The 22,232-nt window shown below is 34.3% G+C and overlaps 1 protein-coding gene across 3 annotated transcripts in view; it reads left to right on the top strand.

Annotated features, from left to right (window-relative positions):
• The window catches only part of Kcnt2 (potassium sodium-activated channel subfamily T member 2), a 367,931-nt gene that overhangs the window by 252,367 nt on the left and 93,332 nt on the right, over positions 1-22,232 (top strand). For all 3 annotated transcript variants that reach the window (XR_009057124.1, XM_057769358.1, XM_057769359.1), the window contains exon 14: positions 6,567-6,675. Coding sequence is in view for 2 of the 3 variants with exons in the window: in XM_057769358.1 (XP_057625341.1) it covers positions 6,567-6,675 (109 nt within the window). In the remaining variant the exon portion in view is untranslated. The remainder of the gene's footprint in view (positions 1-6,566; positions 6,676-22,232) is intronic.

Below are 22,232 nucleotides of genomic sequence, written 5' to 3'. Positions count from 1 at the left end.
TATCCTGTTATTTCTTATGAAACCACTATTGCCCACCCAACAAAACAAATGATATAAGCAAAAAAATGTACAGATCAAATATCCCTAATAAACATAAATATAAAAATTCTTGATAATATACTTGCAAACTGAATTCAACATATCAAAACACTATCTACTATGATCACATTGATGCAGGGATGGTTTCAACATACATAAATCTTTAAATGTAATCTACCACATAAGCTGATTAAAAGAGAACAGCTAAAGACTACCTCATTAGATGAAAGTCTATGGCTATGTCTAACATCTCTTCATGATAAAAGTCCCTGAGACAACAAATATACAAGGGATATACCTCAACAAAATAAGAGTAATTTACTGCAAGTCTATAGTCAATATCATCTTAAATTGAGATAGACTCACAGCATTTCTACTAATATCAGACAAAGTGATATGGGATTACCCACTGTGTGCTGTGAAAATGTTTTATAACCATTGGTTAATAAAGAAGCTGCTTTGAAAGTGACTAAAAACCTGCCAACATAGGTGAAACAGTCATTGAAATTTCCTGCTTCATAGAAAAGTCTGCATGATACTATGGGCCTGTAGGCTGAAAATGGTTTCCCCAATATTACAGAAGAATTTTGGGTGACTGCCCATGCAGTAAAATATCTCGGTCAGTTCTTGAGTTTTGAATGTTGATTATAGTACACTTCCTGTTTACTTAGGAAATATTATATCCTTCTGGGGGTCTTTGATGAAGTTGAAAAAAGATAGCTATAATTATAAAAGATAGATTATATATAAAACTTTAGACTCACAAAGACAGGACAGATGATAGAGTATTTTCTTAATTTGTCAAATGTAAATGGACCAAATATTGTAATTATAATTCTTGCTTGATAGCTGGTTTTTATATGTAATTGTACTATGTTAAAGATAAAATCTTTCTTTTTATTTAGACAAGGGATACCCTTTATTTTGTGAGATACCTCTCCGTATGCTATGAATTTTTTTTTTACCATTGGTTAATAAGAAGCTGCTTTGTGCCTATAGCAGGGCAAAATATAGTCAGGCTGTATGAGATATAGAGAGAAAGAAGGTGGAGTCAGAGAGAAACCATGTACCTGTCTAAGGAGACAGATGCTGGCCACCAGACAGAACCTTACTGGTAAACCATGAGCCTCGTATTGAAATATAAAATAATAGAAATGGGTAAATTAAAGATATGAGAAATAGCTATTAATATGCCTAAATAGTATTCCAAGCAGTGTTTTGATTAATACAGTTTCTGTGTGATTATTTTGGGTCTGGGAATTTGGGAAACAAATGAGCATCCTCCATCTACAACAAAGGATTTTCCCTATATGCCTATTCAATCTAGTACTTGAAGTCCCAGTTGGAATAATAAGGCAATTGAACTAGTTATCTACAGGAAGAGAAGGAAAGACAAAATAGGACAGGAAGATGTCAAACGATCTCTATTCATAGATTATTTGGTTTTATACATAAAATACACCAAAAATTCAACCAGGTTTCTTCTAAAGCTATAAATATATACAGTAAAGTATAGGATACAAATTTAACACACAAAGTAAGTTGCCTGTCTATACACAGATGGTGTTTGTTATACATAAATGGACTGAACAAGAAATCATGGAAACAATACCTTTCACAAGAGCTTCAAAATATCTTGGACTGTCTCTCAAAAAACTTGTATGATATTGGTGTTTTTGTTAGGTAGTCTTTGGCTCTTGCAGAGAGAACTGTCAGTTTCATGAGTAACATTTCTATGGGGAATTGGAGTTGCATATATTATAGGGATTTTTTAACTAAATAGTTAACATATTTTATGATACCTTGTTGCTTTTGCAGACACACTTTCTTTTCTTTTACCCACATCCCTCCTTCTCATGGAGAAACTCATTTTCTCCCTACTAAAGAGACCTCCTTTCCTTTTCCTCATATTAGATCACTTGTATGAGTGTATGTTGATGTGCTTGTGCATGGATGCCAGAAATCAGTCTTGGATGTGCTTCTCAAGAAACTGTACTCTTTGGTGCTTGAGAAGGTAGTCTCAATGGCTTGAGATTTGCCAAAGAGGCTAGGTTCACTGGTCAGCCATCACTGATCCTCTTATCTCTGCTTTCACATGCTAGGCTTAAATGTGTGGCTCACTTCATTATGCTTTTTTCCCCCATGTATTCTTGGGATTGAAATTAGGTCTTCATGTTTGTAAGACAATCACTTTACCAAATGAACAATATTCCTGGCCCAACTTTCCTGCACTTTAGTGAAACTAAAGGGAAAAAAAATCACAAGAAAACAACAGATTATCTGCAATCTCTAGTTTGCCACCTTCTTCCTAATCATTTCCATCTATTTGACTAAGATAATACAGCCATAGTAAGAAAAGCATAACTTGAATAAACCTCCACAAGGACACCCCAGCTTGTATTTATCCCCATATGTTCTGCCTTTTCTCCTGTTGTTAGAGATGAACATTTTTAGCTGCCATATGACACAGAAGGTACACAGGAATGGTGCATTATGTTAGGAAGTTGTCTATGTTCTGACTGTTGGTGAGTGATATGCTGAGAATTTTGCAAATACCTACTTGTTTTTATAACTTATGAGAATACATTGACACACGAAGAAACCTGTGCAATGAGACTAATGCTGACAAAGAAAGCCTATCATCCTGCCTGCATGCTGGTCAGCAATCACAGTTGTTACTGAACTCTTTTAATGGTTCTATTCTTACTGAATTTTAATTTACGAATACTACATATGATTGACTGGCATGATTGGTCAGCAGGATTAAGTAGGTTAGCAGGTTTCAGAGCACAGGTGATTTACATGACATCAAATCACATTAGGAAGATGTCCTTAGCCCATAAGAGTAACACAGTTTCATTTGTTGGCAAGGTCTGTGTGTGTGTGTAGACTGTAGAGTTTTTGTCTTTGTGATTCACATATGCAGGGTGTGGAGGTCAGAGGACATCATCAACAATTTTGCTCTATCACTCTATGCCACATTCCTTGAGGCAGGTCCCCTTATTGAATCTGAAGCCCACTGTTTGGGCTAAAATGAATAGTTACTAACTTCTCAGTATCCTTGTCCCAACACAGGGATCACAGAAACACATGGATAGCCTGGTTCCTTTGCTACTTAGTTTTTTATGTGCTTAAACTTGGGCTTAGAAAAACATGGCTGCATAGCCAGTTCTTTTATCCACTGAGTCATGTCTTTAGCCCTCATAAAGGGAAAATTCTTATATCAAAAAGAAAAAGTTTATGCTTTTTTTAAAGAAAAGGTTCGTTAGTTTGTTTGTTTGTTTCCCATATATTAATTGACTAAGTATCATATATGTCTTTCTGAATTACCTAATAAGGGTAGGTATTTTTTCCCTAGTTCTATTCATTTACCTGAGATTTCCATGATTTCAATTTTTAAATGATAAATAATACTCCACTGTATAATGTAGCATATTTTCTTTATTCATTTGTCTGATAAAGGGCATCTAGGTTGTTCCAAACTTCCAGCTATTATTAACAGAGCAGCAATGAGCACTGTTGAACAAGTATCTCTGTGGTACTGTGAATTGTCCTTTGGATATATACCCAAGATTGTTATAGCTGGATCTTGAGGTAGATGGATTTCCATGTTTCTAAGAAACCACCTCACTTGTTTCCATAGTGATGGTAAAAATTGCAGTCCCACCAGCAATTTATGGGCATTACCTTGACTCCACATCCTTGCCATTGTTACCCATAATTTGCTTTTATTGATCTTACCAATCCTGACTAGTGTAAAATGAAATCTCAAAGTAATATTGATTGGCTTTTTCCTAGTATCTAAGCATGTTTAAGATGTGTTTAAGTGTTTCCTAGCCATATGAGAATTTTCTGCTTAGATCTGCATCCTATTTAAATTGGGTTGTTTTCTTGATATTCAGGGTTTTTTGGTGTTCATTATATATCTGGAAATTAGTCCTCTATTTTAGGCTTTACTTGTTGAACAAGGAGTTCTTTATTCATTGTTCATGCTTGCCAGCCTTGTGCACCTCCTTTGTACAGTAAGTACTTTTAACACTTCTTTTACTAAAAATGTTGAGTAGATATGCATAATAATGAAACCTGAATTGTTCCCATGTAAGTGTTGTAGTAAAATAAACAAGAAAATGCAATATAAAGAGGGATGCTTGCACCAATAGCCACACCCGTAATAGATACTGTCACTAGTAGGAAATAGTGATTGAATATCTTTTTTTTTATAGTTACAATATTTATATCTACTTTATTTTTATCATAGCTAAGGAAAACTATAATTATAGTTGTAAATTCTTTTTTTTTTTAGGTATTTTTTTTTATTCTTTTTTACTTAAAATTTCCAACTGCTCCCCGTTTCCCATTTCCCTCCCCCTCCTCCCACATATTGCCCCCTCCCCCTGTTCGCCTCCCCCTATCCCCACTCTTAAAGTAATATTAGTGAGTCACACGCTATGCTAAAGACAGTAAAGTACATTTTATTTTACATGCATTTTTTCCCCCAGTAGATAATTCAGCATGTGACGCTGAAATACTGCAGATCCTACTTTATATTTGTGTGGTGGTACTAGTAGCAGATGTGCTTTAAGCTTGAAGAGCTGGTGGGTACTACAAGTCGTTATCTGAGGAAAGGTGTCATGTGTGGATTTTAATATATTAGCAGAATAAAAAAATAATACAGCTTTTGAGTGAAAAAAGTGCTCATCATACAATTATGCCATAGTCATTCATTAAAATTCTGATAACTATTGAACAAAGAAAGGCCACAATACCTCACTTTTAACTATTGAAGGAAAACAAGATGAAACATTTCCAAAGCCTCACCCATGTACTAGCTTCCAAGTTGTTGTTCTATTTCAAGAAATATGGTTATGCCTTTTAGTGAAAATCAATAACTGCTTGTGGTGGTGCATATGGTAATCAACCTTCCAAAATTTTTGTTACAGTTTAGATTTTTAAAAGTCCTGTCTTATGTTATATTATGAAGTGTGTATATTTTTCGCAGATCATATGTTGCAAGTGTTAGTTTAAAATCATGGTCCCCTATGCATTTTTAAGATATGAGTCTAAAGCAACTGCATTCTGCCTTTTAACAGCTTTGTTGCCTTTCTCTCACAGATTAGACATGCACATTCAAAAATTTTGAGAGGATGGTTTAAATACACCGTTCTTTTGCAAATATTCAGTACAGATCTCAATATTCAAATTGGAGTTAGAATCTGATCCCCTTTTGCAAAACGTTAAATATCATTGCTATGTATTTTTTAAATCCTCCTCAAATTCCATTTAAACAAACTGATAATCTGAAAGGGGAAGAGAGGGAGGGAGAAAGGGGCTAAGGGAGTGACAGATGCAGTAGTTATTAGCAGATGCTTCATGCCTATTAGACTAAATTCTGAGGTCTAACTAGTGTAATATTTCTCACGTGAACTGTAACAAAGAGAAATGAAAGCAACATTTAAACAAAATCAGAACTAAAAAGCAGTGATCTTTTCTTTTATATGCTCAACCACATGAACTAGAAATCATATTGCTATAATTTGTAGCAGAGCCATTGCTACCTTATTTCTGAAGTCACTTGTTCTTGATTGCATGGTACGTATGCTTGTTTGACAAACAACTTTAATCTTCATCTCTTTCTGTTAGCTAAAATTTCTATTTCCTGTCTAAGAACGTATATATCTCTTTAGAAATTTACTAGGTTCTCAATTTCTAATACTAATGTTTAAATACTTTACTTGGAGTTGGCTGCTTTTAGATTAACAATAGTTTATTTCCTTTTCTAAAAGTATGCTTTATGTAGAAAATCAAGTAAGTGTCATATTAGGGCATCATTCTCATATGGTGACAATGTAATTTGTCGCCCACAGATGTGGTGGCACTTCTCTCTGTCATCCTTTCTAGCACTCTTTTTCTTTCATGTCACTGAGTTCTAGGCATCACTTGCTAACTTTCTTAACTGGACCCTACCCAGCTTTGAGTTTAGGAATCTTATGTTATTTACAGTGCTGTTTTTATTTTAATAATACTTTTAGACATCATTACATTGGCTCTGATAGTATAAAGCATGTTACTTGTGCTTATCAGATAGCCTACCACACATTTTAAAATTTTTGAAGTGTAATACTGTGTAGTTATGATTTTAGAAAACCAATATTATTGGATTTGTGGTCCTGAAAGTTGGAAGTTCATAGGACCTTCACCAATCACCTGAAAAGTCTTCCAGACCACAACTTAAACCAAATGTTGCTCTCCTCCTTGCACAGGCAGTTTCAGCATCTTACCAAGGTTCCCCATTTTGTCAGGATTAGAATTCTACGTTCAGGGTCCCGCAACCATCATGAACTCATTCTCCAGCACTATATCTTACAAAATGCTTTTCTGGGGATAGCATTGCACCTGAAAAAACAACCCAAAAATAAGTATGTTTATACTGAGACTTTTGCAATTTTATTCATTGTTCTATTTTTATACTTAAACATAATACCCTCAAAAGGTAAATTATTCTAATTTACCTATTTTATTTCAAACAGATCATGTTGTTTGTGAAGAGGAGTTTAAATACGCCATGTTAGCTTTAAACTGTATATGCCCAGCTACATCTACACTTATTACACTACTGGTTCATACCTCTAGAGGGCAGTAAGTATATTTTTTTCTTAAGATAATTTAATTGGTAGTTGTGTGATATAGACCTATAGTAAACCAAAATATACAAATAGTTATTTGTCTACATTTGTTTTTGTTTACATTATCTTCATTTGAAATACATGAATAATTTAAGAGGCCTAAGACATGAATAGAGTCGATCTTACTGGTTATTAATCTTATTCACTAATCTTGTTATAATTTTTATAAACAACATTCTGAGTTTCAACATTGTTTCATGGGTTTCTAGTTAATTTCCATGAATGGTACTTTTATAGTAAATAAAATTTTCCTGAAGAGATTTTATGAGTAATAAGGTCTTAAATAAATGTTATGATAAAACTTTATGTACATAATTGATCTCAAAATTGTGCTTTTCTACCTATTAATAGTTATATATAATGGAGTATACCATATTATGTACATTTCAAGTAGTTGGAAACCAGCAATAAAACATTTTAGAATTCTTTCGTATATTATTATATACGAAATTATAATAATATACTTTCGTATATTATTATATACGAAATTATATTATATTATATACAGAATTTGTTTTTGATTTGGATGATAAAAGAAAATTTGGGGAGTGAATATGTTGCTTTAACTTTAGAACACAAATGCTGTACTGAGATCCATTTTACTTTCTATCAATGATTTGGTATTGAAGGCAAAATGTTGATTATCTCACTATATTCTACTTTGTGCTTTTGGTCCAGGTGGGTTTTGTGCTTGCTTGCTTGTTTGATTGTTTGTTTGTTTCTCCAAAACTTAATTGATTGCTATTTAACTGAACTACTAAAGCAAAAAGATTGCAGTGCATAATTTCACTAATAGAAAAACAGAAAATGCTCAGTGGTAATGTAAAGTAGACTTCACCATCTTGTCTCTAATTAGGTTTCTTTTCTGTTGAGATGAAAAAGATTCCCCCAGGAGCAATTTATACAAATTCTTAATAGAAATATTTGTATTCTGTATGTTCACAAGTGTCTAATTTCAGCAAGGAAACTAGAGAGATCATGGGTGGGGTGGTTTATTTTCAAGAAATACTCAGTCGTTTGATCCAGTTAAAGTACAGAAAATAATTAGACATGAATTAATTGAATAGAGACATTATCAAGTGTATCAATATTTTTCATACTAGTTTTGTCATTGAATATTAGAACTATAATGTTGAACGTTAGGCCAACTTCACTGCTGTTCATACAGAGGAAAATTCATTCACATTGTTTTTTTGGTTTTAATTTTTTATTTATTTTATTTATTTACTTATTTTTAGGCACTGCTCTATCTGATAAAAAAATAGGCACAAGTCATTAATTTTATATATTCCATTAAACTTTTCTTTATTAAAACTACTTTTTAAACATAATTATTTCAATTCAGTAAATTGCCCATTCATGTATAAATTTCATTGAAGAATCATAGCTGAGTTTTAATTCATAGGCCAGGACATTCCCCCAGTAATGTTTAAAGTTTATCTGTCACTAGCAATTTTTAATTAGAAAAAACTGCACAGAAACCTGTTAACAATTTGCTTCCTTCTTTTCAGTCTTGACCGGCCACTAATCCACTCCTGTTTCCATTTTCGCCAGAGTTCTAGACCATTCTTTTGCCATGTGTTGCTGGTTTGGCTTCCGTCACTTAGAGTGACATTTTCAAAATCCATACATATTGGCACACAATAACTGGTATTCTTAATTTTGATGGTATGCTACCACAGGAGAGACTACATTTCATTTTTCTCTTTAACACATGATCAGTATGGGTTATTTATAACTGCTGAAAGACACTGGTTTACTGTTATACATGCTTTCATTTAATTCATTTTGGGTTTACTAAGGCAGAGTAGAATTTCTAGATCACATAGTCACTCTGTTAATCATTGGTTGGATTATGTAAGGACATTATAAATAGATTACAGTATTTTCAGTCTTACTAGCAAAGTATCAGGGTTCCAATTTTATGACAGTTACTTCAGTACTTACCATCTTCACTTTTGCTCTCAAACTATCATAGGTGGGTTTGAAGATGCCTCACTGTGTCTCTAACTTGCATTTATAATATTCATGTATAATTATATTGAGCACAAGTTTATGTGCTTTTTGGTATGTAAAAAAGTGCAGTTACATATACCCTTGAAAATAGTTCTTTTGCATAATGGACAAAAGAAAATTATTACAGGAGAGAAATATTCATGATATATAATATTAATTATATATATGTGAAATATAATATTTCATAATATAATATATGAAAAAATCTTAAAATTATCTACAAACATTTACTTTTATTAACTTATGAATGTGTGTGTGTTTGTATGTGCCCAAGCAAGGAAGTGTATATATAGAAATAAGAGGGAACTTATTGCAGTCAGTTCTCTCCTCTTCTTGCATCATGTTGGTTCTGGGTACCAAACTCTGGTTGCCATGCTAGGCAACTCTAGCCTGCCCCCATTAAGCTATCTTACTGCCCCAAATGACTTTTATTTTACTATATATTATTAGTTCTTACGTTCATAAGAAATGTCAGCACAGATATCATATAGTACATATTACTCAATTTGCCTTTGTAAGATTATACTTTTAGTAAAGCAAATACAAACAATACCTAAGGACACAATCTAAAATTACTTCATGAAGCAAATATTTTTCCTAGAGAAATAAAATTCACAATCTAGGAAGATTCAGAAATGTTAGACTAAAAATTTTTTTGTAATTGCTTTTCTTTCCTTTTTATTTGAAGCAGTTTATAGCTTAAATATTTCCACATACCCTTACTAGTACTTTAAGTAATTTTTTTCACTTCTCAGATGAGGTCTTACCATTAGTATAAATACTATCATTTGGGTTATTTGACCTCTTTGAATTGTCTACTAACATTATTTTTCTGATATTGCACTCTATCAAAATATCCTGTTATATATCATATATTTATGGCTTTCTTCTTCTCAGCTTCTTCTAATATGTAGACACGTCTTATGGAGATTAAAGCCAGTATAATCACATGATTTTTAAGAACAAATAAAAGCAATAGATACAGATATATAGACGTGCAGCTGTATATGTCTGTTAGAATATACTAGACAGAATTTTCCACAGTTTCAAGAGAACCTTGAAGCAAGGCATCCTGTTGAACAATGATGAAAGCTTGCTTCTTAAATATTTTTCAATGTAAAAGGAATGGTACATTGTTGATTAAGGGCAAGTGTCAGAAAATTAGAACATAGTCCTAGAAACTCTGATGGAGAACAAGGACTTGCTTGGTATTAGGGTCAGGAAAATGACATGAGGTTCAAATTAAAACATTTTCTAGTGGGCTGCAAAATACATAACAAAATATTTTTAAATCTGTTAAATAAAACAAATATCAGGAGTCCATACTGGTATAATAAAAACTTAAAAAAGTGAAAGAAAATTATAACTTCCTTTCTAAAGAGTTCCAATATTAAGTATAGAAAAATGAAAATATGTAAAGCTAACCTTAGGAAAATGTCATGTAAATATTGTCCTTCTACCAATATTTGCTAATAGTACCACACATAGTAGTGGGTGGAATTTCAAGGAAAAGTAGAGCAACCATGTTCTTGATAACTCCCCTAGATGTTTATTAGCCACCACCTTAAAACTTGCAATTTTACAGGAGGAACCTGAATAACATACTGTGAACAAACTATTACTATAAATATCACCAAGAAAAAAACCTGAAACATCTCACAGCCATTCCCAGCATCCACAAAAGACCTAGCCTCATTTCTTTGATTTTTCTTCCAACACTTTTCCCTTCTGAGCAGATAGCAGGAAAATCTACATAGAAAACTTACATGCAATCACTGGCTCATAGATTTCAAAATGTCACTGTAGTAAAAGAAGTAAAGGCTGAAGATTTTGTATTTTATCATCTTATATTGGTTAATTTTGAAAAAGTTTAAATACTTATAATATTTTGTTTTGATTGAGAGCATTCACTCAGTGAAGCTTTCAGAAAATATTTATTTGGAGGAAATAATCACCAAGGAAAAATTGGAGGCAAATGGTGCTTGCTATGCCCTGATGCTCAGAGACTATGTGCTACCCTGAAGAGAGCATGCAACTCTTCTCTACTAAGTAAGTAGGCCAATGACCTCAAGTGAGAAATTAGCCATAAGCTATCCCCTGTGCATTTTACCTAATATCCACATATTCACCATATTTCAATGCCAAGAGAAAAAACAGGAAAATCGAGTATTTGTCTTCAGGAAATGGTCCAAGGAAAGCCACCAGGGAATGAAGAAAAGAATGAGGGAGATGTAAAAAATGAGAGAGGTTTTGCCTTTTCCTGAGCTTGCTGCAGAGCCCAGGGATTCAGCTGCCATGTGGGTGGAAAAGAAAGTTTCTCAGAAGTAATAGGGATTATAATTATCATCCTGACTGCCAGAAAGGAAAGGAAGGAAAGGGTGGGAGACGGTGCTCAAAAGGACTATCTTTAGCTACATAGAAAGGTTCACACTCAGAACTGTGACAGAAGACTGTATTTTGTAATCTGGAAAATCTAGTTCAGTGTTTAGAATAGAGAACCGGTGACAGTGCGGCAATGAGGGAGGTTGTGACTTAACTTTAAAGTTTCTCTCTCTCTCTCTCTCTCTCTCTCTCTCTCTCTCTCTCTCTCTCTCTCTCTCTCTCTGTGTGTGTGTGTGTATGTGTGTGTGCCTCATCCACACACATGCATAAGCACGCACTCATACACACACACACACACACACCTTAGAGTTTGAATATGTTTAGTTGCTGTGTATCAGCTAAGCTAAATTGACAAATAAAGACTAAACTTTACTTGCTAGATGTGTACCTAAGCTGATCAAGTGCTTGCTTAGCATGTGGATTCCTGGGTTCTACCAACAGAGACAAATTTAAAACTAACAGGTTTCTTCTTTGTGCACATGTACAATCCTACCATTTGTAAGATAGAAGCGTATGGTCAGAAGTTCAAGGTCATCTTTGATTTTCTTCAAGGTCATCTTTGATCATCTTTGGATACCTAACAACTTTGAAGCTAATCTTGACAACATTAGACCTTTTCTTGAAGGAAAATAAAATACAACTTTTAAAATTATCTGATCCTCTAATCCTACCAATACATTTGGTATGGTTTTCTCTGGCCTCCATCATTTTGAAATTGCTAACAGACTTCCGCCTACCTAAACCATAGCACATCTCATGCCTTTGTTCCACACCATGCCCAGCAGGCTAAATTGTAGCTTCATCCAGGTGAGGAAATCACCCTTATCACTGATCACTATGGGTTACATAATGGTGCCCTGCTTCATTTTGGTTACCTGTACAACTCGGGTAAAGTGTGTTTTTCCATTATTCCACAGTAGCACAGTGCCTAACACTTGTTTTTAAGACTCAGTTCTATACTTCCCCACAGAAATAATTAGTAACCTCAATGGGCTGCACCTGTGTATTCTCCTCTGATAGGCTGTTCCGTTAGATTGCCTTAAATGACCTTCAGGCTTTTACACGTAAGCTCACTTGCACATCAAAGAGAAATATACAGATAATTTTAGTGTTAAACTAATCTCTATATGTGTTGATAATCATGGGCCACTAAAAATAAAAAAAACAAGAAAAATTAATAAAATATTTCAACAGATTGTGAAACCTAAACAGAGGAAATTCATTTTCTTACACTGCTTAAAGACAGAAAGCCCAGATTCATGTTCAGTCTCCTTGATTGCCTTTTGCAAGCTATTCAGATGGTGTCTCCTCAATGAGCCCACACCTCTGCTGTCTTTTGTGTGCCCACGTTTCACATTCTTTTAAGAACACATGTCACATTGGATCAGGACTCACTCTAACAGTCCCAGTTTAATGAAAACACCTCCCCAGAGGCTTGATCACTCAGTGCAAGCCGTGCCCTGAGCTACTAGGAATTAAGCTTAGAGATGGGGGTTGAAAGGAGGGCACAGTTTGGCTTATAGTATGGTCAGAAGGAATGTGTGCAGTTGGTTCTTTTGGATTCCATCCACAAACTGTTCTTTTTTCCAATGTGTGTGTAGTTCTGAAAAGTTAAGAAACATGATATTTGCTTTTGTGCTTGGTGGTTCTTTCTACCTTTCTTTCACAACATAAAGGAGACAAAAGCATCCAGGTGAGGTGGTCCATGCTTGCGATCCTGATGCTTGGGAGGAGGCATAGGCAGGATGCTCAGGAACTCAAAGCAGCACTGAGTATTCTTGGCAATGCTCTCTGTAACCTGGGCTGCAGAAAGCTCTGTTTCAAAACACAAAATCAAAACGACAGTTACAAGAGCTTCAAGAGAAGAACTTTGAATGAAGAAGAGGGCAATAATGTGCCATTTAAACATGCTGTAACTTTTCTTTTATATAGACTGCTGTATACTGAAGTTTTATATAATGGCAATTTGTGAATCAACTAGTTCACATGGTTACTGGTAGGTTTTCCTCAGTACAATGATAAAGGGGGAACTGGAGGCCTTGGATGGAATACATTTTGAGAAGTCTGTACAAAGGTTTGGTCTTGCCGTCCTCTGCTTGGGGGGGCCTCTAATAGCTTAGCATTCATCATTAAATGAGATTGAAACATTTCCATTTTTAAGCCTTTAAGGCTTTCCATGCATGAGTTCTGGTTTATTTTTACCTTTTAATCTCCCATGGTTCTCTTGTGTGTAGCACTTTTTCCAAATAACATATCCTAAATATACTTTATAGTTTCCGCCTTCTGTATCCTTTTTAAATGTGGTTCCCTCTGCCTTAAATTCACTGCTTCTGGCTTCCTGAAAGATTTTGTTATATCAAAGGTTCTTTCTTCTTATGAATATTTTTAAACTTCCCAATTTAATGTGATTTATCCTTTTTTAAACTTGCAAAGAATTTTGGTATATATGAACAATATATATTTATTGTGTCCTTAGTGCACAGGTATATGTTCCTGCCTCCTTGCTTATGAAATAGTTCAATGTAGAGATTATACCTTTTACATTTATATTTCTAGAAAAAAAATTTAAAACAAAATTCTCAGTGAACATTAACTTAATAAATGAAGTATGGATAAACATGACAATTCAAAGTACCTGATTTGAAGCATTTTTGTGAACCTCATGCATGCATTTTTTTCTCCTTCATGAGATTTTGTTGAAAACGAAAAATAAATGATTAATCACAGGTTTTCAAGAAGAAAGTAGTAAAAGGGGTGAGACGTTTCCTTGTGTTTCTGAAAGGTTAGAGGTAAGCAACATCAAGATTTTGAGGAAAGCACCAACAAGAATATGTTTTTTAGAATTTAATACAATAGGATACACTTGTCCCTATGAGGCTCTGGTATTGAAGATTTCTAGAAAAGGAAAGCATAAAGGAAGAATTCTAGGAAGAATCAAGTGTCAGTCCTTGTCTTCACCACACCATCCCTTCCAGCCTTGATTTTGCAGTTATTTTAGTTAGAAATGTGTCACGGAAAAGTATAAGATGGTAAAATTTTTCTTAATGCAGCTTTTTTTTTCTATGTGCAAATGTGTGCAACCTATTTACCTACTTATTGATATTATCTGTCATCTGCCTATAGATCTATCTTTCTATCATCTATCCATCTATCTACCTATCATCTATGGATTTATCTTTCTATCATCTATTTTTCTCCCTCTCTGTGTGGGAAAGGCAGCTGTCAATGTCAGATGTCTTCCTCCAGCCCTCCATATCAGTTTATTTTGTATTTTGTGTCATTTTACTTAAGCTCTGTTTTACATGGAAAAATTTAATGTATTTTATCCACTAATTAAAACATACTCATCTATGATATAGTTTAAATGTTTTCATCTGAAATAGCAAAAATTAAAACATTTATGACAAATTTAATTATGTAAAAATCTTTTTGTATCGATTTATTTTTACAGTGACCCAAATATGCATGCCAGTAGTTAATATATATCAGATACTCTAGACTTCTATCAGCTTTGTACCATATAGGGAAGTTTCATAAATCTAAACCTGTAAAGAGAGACTAAAAGACAAGCATTATAATTAGTTAACTATATATAACAAGAAACAAGTTATAGACCTGAAAACAAGAAAATGTTTTGCAATTATTCACTATGCATTAGAGAAAGAATGTTCAGGTTCCCATGTACGGCGTGGAAAGTTGCTCTCAACAATGATTCTGGACTCTCCCATATTTTCTTGGGTTTCTATTTTTGTACTATGAACTTTAGTACTTTTTTTGCTTCATTTTAGTGTATGGTCTTTCAATGAATGTGAGATCCCCTAGGCTAAACTAGCAGGCCAGTTAACCCCGGGAATGTACTTGTCTCCTGTATCATTGTGTCCATTGGTTGTGAGAGCCCACTAGTTTGTTTACTGGCCACCCAGCAGCTCAGACCCAAAATAATCACACAGAAACTGTGTTAATTAAATCACAGCTTGGCCCAGTAGCTCCAGCTTCTTATTGGCTAACTTTTACATCTTATTTTGACCCATCTCCAGTAATCTGTGCATCACCATGAGGTCCTGGCCTACCATAAAAGTAAAATAGCGTCTGTCTCTGGCAGTGGCTGCATGCTTCTCCTGACTCTGCCTCCTTTCTCCCAACATTAAGTTTAGTTTTTCCCACCTAGTTCTATTTTTTTCCCTATCACAGTACCAAAACAGCTTCTTTATTAATCAATAATATTCACAGCATACAGAGGGCAATCCCACATTACCTCCTTTTTTCTGTTTAAATAAAAAGGATGTTTTTAATATTAACATAGTAAAATTACACTAAACAAAACAGGTATCAAGCAAGAATTGCAGTGACAACATTTATATCTACTTTATCTTTTATCATAACTAAGGAAAACTATAACTATCAATTCTTCAACTCCATCAAAAACTCCAGAAGGATATGATATTACCTAAGTAAGCAGAAAGTACATTGTAAGCAACCTCCAAAACCCTAGAATTGACAGAGGCATCTCATTTCCTGGAAAGTCATTCAAAGTTCCTTTGTACCATTGGGGCATCCATCTTCAGACTACAGGCCTATAGTATCGAGCAGACTTTTCTACAAAGGAGGAATTTTCAAAGACAGTTCCGTCTATAAATGTGTTTAACACTCACTTTCTTTGGTGTCCTATAGAATGTCTGGGAGCTCTTTGATAAAGCAGGGACCTCAAAGGATGGTCTCCCCATCTTTAGGCAACTTCAGCAGTCCATTTTTCCCTGTGAGTCCTGCCTGTCCAGTCAAGCAGTCCAGGCAATAGCAGTTTCTTTCCCATTAGGAGCCTCTTCAATGCCCATCATCCTCTTGAAGTACATTACTGCTGCCAGGAGCAGACATGTCTCATTGTCATGAAAAGTCTTAAGTTTTAAAAAATTTTAAATGCCATATTCTGAAGATTTCTGAAAGATTTGAAGAATATCTATATAACTGAGATATATCTCTATATATCTAGAAAACCTAACTATCATGACTACAAGCTTGACTATTACAGGTGACTATTAACATATATTTCTTAATTATAGACTACTTTTTAGAGTGAGCTTCACAAACACAATACCTTTACCAAGAGCAGAAATACATGTGTATATATAAGCATATATATATACACACACACACACACACACACACACACATTAAAACTGATCTTATATTTGCATCAATAGACCAAAATCTATACCAATGCAAATCTCTATAACATATCCCCTTTTAAATGTAAACAAACATCTATAGTCTATATTTAGGAATATGGATGTAGTTCTCTTCAAACTGCTTCCTGTTGTTTATTGGGTGAAGTATTTTGGGGGGTGTTTATGGAGACCTTTCAGGGGATTGTGGACTATCAAACCACATTAGTTTAGAGAAATTCATAGTTCCTAATCTTCTATGGAATCAAAAGCAAAACCTCCTTTACAAAACAACAAGTTCTTAGACAAAAAATGTGGAAGTCATGATACCTGTAGAACATATAGGCTGGTTTATCTTATCAGTCCATACAATGAAATGTCTCTCTGTACTTATTTCCTTCATAAACAAAAAATTCAAAGAAAACATATAATATACATAATCCAGATGCTCTGTGTATATTACATCTTTATGCGGCTTTTTTTACCCCATTACTGTATTTTATTATCTTTATTCCTTTAATCTATGACTGTTTGTACTCTGCCTCTTTAAAGACTTTACTTTATAAAGCCCTTTAATTCCTTTTATAACTGTCTAGACTTTATTTTTTTCTTCCCTCTTCTAAGCCTACATACATTTATCCAACACTGTGCCCCATTTAGAGGTCTTTTATGTCAGAATCTGTCCTATTGTGTATCCGTAATTCTTTACTGTCCAGGAGTGCTTCTTAAAATGCTAAACAGTCCTTAAAAACTTAAAATGCGGCATTTCTAGGACAAATATGGCTTTGCCTTTTTTGCTCTGCCCTTTCCAACATGGTGGAAGTCTGTTCACTGCTTCTCAACCTGTGTATATTTCCCCAATTCAAGGTACACAATGTGTCTATGTCACACCATTAAGCATGTTGTAGTACTCTCACAAAACCCATTTAAATGCTCCATAGCTGTACCTCCTCAGATTTCACACTGGAAGCAAGTCCCAGAAAGCTGCCATTTCAAAAAGGTGTGGCTTTTTTCTGCTACCACTGAATCAGGAAAACGTCTTTTAAAGGAGCCTTGCCCCTGCTTCCTTCTAGCAAACAAAGCCCACACAAGGAAATGCTGCTAGCAAACCATGCTTAACTCTGTTTTGTGTGTGTGTGTGTGTGTGTGTGTGTGTGTGTGTAGAATTCGTTTTTAAGCTCCTTCAGATTTTAAGTGGATTTTAGTTGGCCACTGTGGCATGCCAATTTGTTCTAAGAAGGGCAGCTTGTTAGTTCCTGGCTGGTCAGCCCATATATACTCACTCAGAAACCCATTTTTTATTTTTCTGCAATACTGTTTGGCCAATAGCTTAAGCATATTTCTAGCTAACTCTTATATCCTGAACAAACCCATATCCATTGACCTGTGTATTGCAACATGACTGTGGCTTACCCAGTAAAGTTCTGGCCATCCGGTGGGGCTACATGGCTTCTCTCTTACTCTGCCTCCTTTCAACATTCAGTTTAGTTTTCCCTGCCTAGCTCTGCTCTATCCTATGAGAGGCCCAACACAGCTTCTTTATTAACAAATGGTATTCACAGAATACAGAGGAGAATCCCATAGTATACCTGTTTGATATGGGTCCTGACACTCTAATGAAGTTCTCATGCTCTTTCAGAAAGCACTTTACTCATTGAGATATCTCCTTACCCCTAAAATACTTTTTAAAAAACTTTCTGAGGAATATTTTCTGCCAAGCAATTATAATCAGGTCTCAGCCCTTAATAGTGAGACACTTGGGAATTGTCAGGCTAAGCAGAATTCTCCCTTTTGATTCAGTATGATCTAAGACCTGACATTGTAGATATGATCTCCATAGGGAAATGGATCTCTTTATTATCACAATTTCCAATGCTCAGAGTTCCAATGCTCAAAGTTATAATAAAACTTTTTTTGCTGAATGTCAGTATATTGGTGGTCATTTTGTTAGTACATCTATTTAGATCAGTGTCCTCTATTTCAGTGGGGTGATGTGCATAAATAGGCTTGTTTTGGTGTTTTTATATTCACAGTTAAATTTTTCAATTTATTTTTATTAAAAATTTCTGCCTCCTCCCTGCCTCCCATTTCCCTCCCCCTCTCCCATTCCACTCCTCCTCCCTCTTCAGTCAAAGAGCAGTCAGGGTTCCCTGCCCTGTGGGAAGTCCAAGGTCCTCCCCCCTCCATCCAGGTCTAGGAATGGTGAGCATCCAAACAGACTAGGCTCCCACAAAGCCAGTATTGCAGTAGGATCAAAAGCCAGTGCCATTGTCCTTGGCTTCTCATTCAGCCCTCATTGTCCGCCACATTCAGAGAGTCTGATTTGATCAAATAAAGACTAATGACAATTAAAATGAAAGATATATATATATATATACACACACACATATAGTTCATTATATATATTAGAAAGAGTATTTGCATAATTTGAAATAGTTACATTAATTTTTGTTTGTTTTTCTAGACAAGGTTTCTCTGTAGTTTTGGAGCTTGTCTTGGAACTAGCTCTTGTAGACAAGGCTGGTCTCGAACTCACAGAGATCCACCTGCATCTGCCTCCTGGGTACTGGGATTAAAGGCATGCACCACTGCCACTCGGCTACATTAAAATATTTTAATGTTGCAAAAAAGGGACATTTAAATAATAGAATAGAAAAATACTATGGAATTATATAGCCATGTGAATGGTTGTTCAACTATATAAAATGCTATACAAATTTATTGTTATTATTTATGAATTTGTACAATATTAAACAAATTTTAGAGAGAATGGGATTGTAACAAATAAATCTTAAAATTCAAAACAGCTTGCAATAAATATAATTATTATTATCAGAAGAATAAATCGAAAAATATATGGAAAAGCAATTAAAAAGTAAAGAAGACTTATTAAAATTAGAGGTGCTTTGCTAATCTTTTCTGAAATATTTATTATAAAAGCAAATATATATCTTAGCTGAGAATTTCAAATAAAAGTGCAGAGACACAATGCATTGCCAGCACAAATCAACCAAAAAGAGGTAATATCTTTTATTACACTTTTCACAAAGATAAGATAAAAAAATAAAGGTAGGAAATTTCAAGACAAGGAGAAAAAGTAAAATTATTTAAATCAACATTATCTGATTAAATGCAAATTATAAATGGTAGAAATTCCTACCTTAATAGACAAAGAACACTGTCAAGTTTAAGATCATTCTTGATGAAAAAAATTAAAAATACCATAGAATCTTTCTTCTATAGCAACCTGTACTTAAACACTGATTGGGGTTCAATGGTGTAGGGTTAGTTGGAAAACAATGCAAGCAGGATGAATGGAAGGGAATGAAAGGAAGTTTAAATTATTGCTAAATCAATTGACAGTGAGATATCCTAATTGCCACTTGGAGAAATCAGCTAATATTTTTTTATTGTACCCAGTAATTAACAGAGCAAAAACACAAAATTGAGATACTGCAGGAAAAAATCAACTTTAATTGCAGTGATTTTTGGTCAGCCTGTCAACTGTTAATGTTTAACTATGGATTACTTTAATTCCTTACTGAATTTAATCCATCCAATTAATGATGACTTTTGTTAAGTTTACTGTTAGCAATGTGTCAGAATTACATTGCACAGCTTTTTCTATTCCCTCAAATTTAAGCAGTTCTATCTCTTATACAGTGAATACCAAATACCAAACAGTTTTTCAGTCCCATCTAGTGGTAGAAAATCAATAACCATTTTCTATATTTCTTTCTACTTTTTCAGTCTTAAAACTCAGAATTCTGTTTTGATATCCAATAATATAAATAGCTGAAGTCCTGATTTGAAACAGAACTGCGAAGTCACATCCTAGTGTAATGAGCTATCTGATCTTCTGTTACTTCCTTCATGTAGATTCCTTTCCTGTCCCCGTTATAGACAGAATAACACAATACACATAGTCTAGTTGTCTGCAAATTAATGTAATGTAATACTATTCTTATTCGCAATTCACCTCAAATAGGAAACTACCCATAGATCAAAGTAAGAATGTCACCAATGTGCTTAATCTGCTTAAAAATAAACTTTCATTGGAGTTACTTTTAGGGATGTGGATGAGAGGTTACTTATACAAGCAGAAATGACTCAAAGACAGCTGCATCCCCAAGAGTTCTGAAGCAGAGGTGACAACTCACAAAAGCTGGCAACTTAGACTGCACAGCACAGATTTCCAAAAGCTCAACACGCTAGAGTGTGTCATTTCTAGGTACTATATTTGGCTCAAGTTTCTTTCAGGCGTCTGTGCCGGTCTCTGTCCTCTTTGGCATGGATTGACTGATTTGTGAGTCTCTGAGCTATCCTTACTATTGACATATACGTGGGGTGATTGAGAGCCACTAGTGATTCTTGTCAGTTTTCAGTGACTTCTAGAAACTTCGAATTCTTTGCTTCTTGATATCAATGAAATTTCTGCGGGACAAAATGTTTCATCTCCCAATAAAACACCTTGTGTCTTAATAAGATTCACTGTAAGATGAAGGTTTATCTCCAAGGAACTTGCTAGAAAACACCTAGAAAGAGTGAATGTGCAGCCCAAAGATTCAATGGTGGTTAGTGTTGTAATCATAAATGTTTAGGAACCTCGTCTACTTCCTTCTTTTCACAAATTTAGTGAATTTAGTGAATAGACCACTGTAGATCATAATTATTTCTTTCGCCAACAATGATCAAACATTGATATCTGCTGAAAGGTGGTAGTACAGCCAAGGTTGGAATATCATTTAAAAATTATGACTTTTAAATAAAGTAAAAGTTTTATATGACTGCAAATGAATATATTTCATGTATGTTTGAAGAAAATTATCCTGTAAATTTTCTACAACTAAGATGATATTAAATATAAAGATAATTACATAATTAGCAAAGATTAATTGATTTGAACTAAATTTAAATATTACTTGTGTAAGACTTAAAAATCAACCTTTAATCAATAAAATTTTAGTAAATATATTTATCTTCTTTATACTAGAATAACAATAAACCATTATTTGTTTCATTGTTTAAGTATGAATATTTATGACCTATTTTTCTAAGGAACAATTTTCTGTTACACATAATAAAGCTTGTGTTAGTTACTAAAATAGATTGCTACTAAGAATATCTCTCACTTCCCCCTCCACCTTCTCCCAAAGTCCCCATACTCCCAATTTACTAAGGAGTTATTGTCTTTTTCTACTACCTATGTAGATTAGACCTATGTAAGTCTCTCTTAGGGTCCTCATTGTTGGCTAGGTTCTCTGAGATTGTGATTTGTGGGCTGGTTTTCTTTGCTTTATGTTTAAAATCCACTTATGAGTGAGTACATGTGATAATTGTATTTCTGGGTCTGGGTTACCTCACTCAAAATGATGTTTTCTAACTCTATCCATTTGCTGACAAAATTCAAGATGTTATTTTTTTTTCTGCTGTGTAAATGTACCACATTTTCCTTTTCCATTCTTCAGTCAAGGAGCATTTAGGTTGTTTCCAGGTTCTGTTTATGATTAACAGTGCTGCTATGAACATAGTTGAGCACATGTCTTTGTGGCACGATTGAGCATCCTTTGGATATATACCCAGAAGTGGTACTAGTGGGTCTTGAGGAAGGCCATTTCCTAAATTTCTGAGAAATCACCACACTAACATCCAAAGGGGCTGTACCAGCTTGCATTCCCACCAGCAATGCAGGAGTGTTCCCTTTACCCCATAACCTTTCCAGCATAAGTTGTCATCAGTGTTTTTGATGTTGGCCATTCTTACAGGTGTAAAATGGAATCTCAGAGTTGTTTTGATTTGCATTTCTCTGATGATTAAGTATGTTTGAGCATTTCCTTAAGTGTCTTTCAGCCATTTTAGATTCCTCTGTTGAGAGTTATCTATTTAGGTCTGTATTCCATTTTTCATTGGATTATTGATGTGAAAATAATTTGGCTTCATAATATCAAGAATT

This window comes from Chionomys nivalis, chromosome 5 (assembly GCF_950005125.1).
Source record: "Chionomys nivalis chromosome 5, mChiNiv1.1, whole genome shotgun sequence".
In the NCBI taxonomy this organism is placed as follows: domain Eukaryota; kingdom Metazoa; phylum Chordata; class Mammalia; order Rodentia; family Cricetidae; genus Chionomys; species Chionomys nivalis.
The sequence above is the reverse complement of the archived record's forward strand: the minus strand, read 5'-3'. Positions and strand labels throughout refer to the sequence as shown.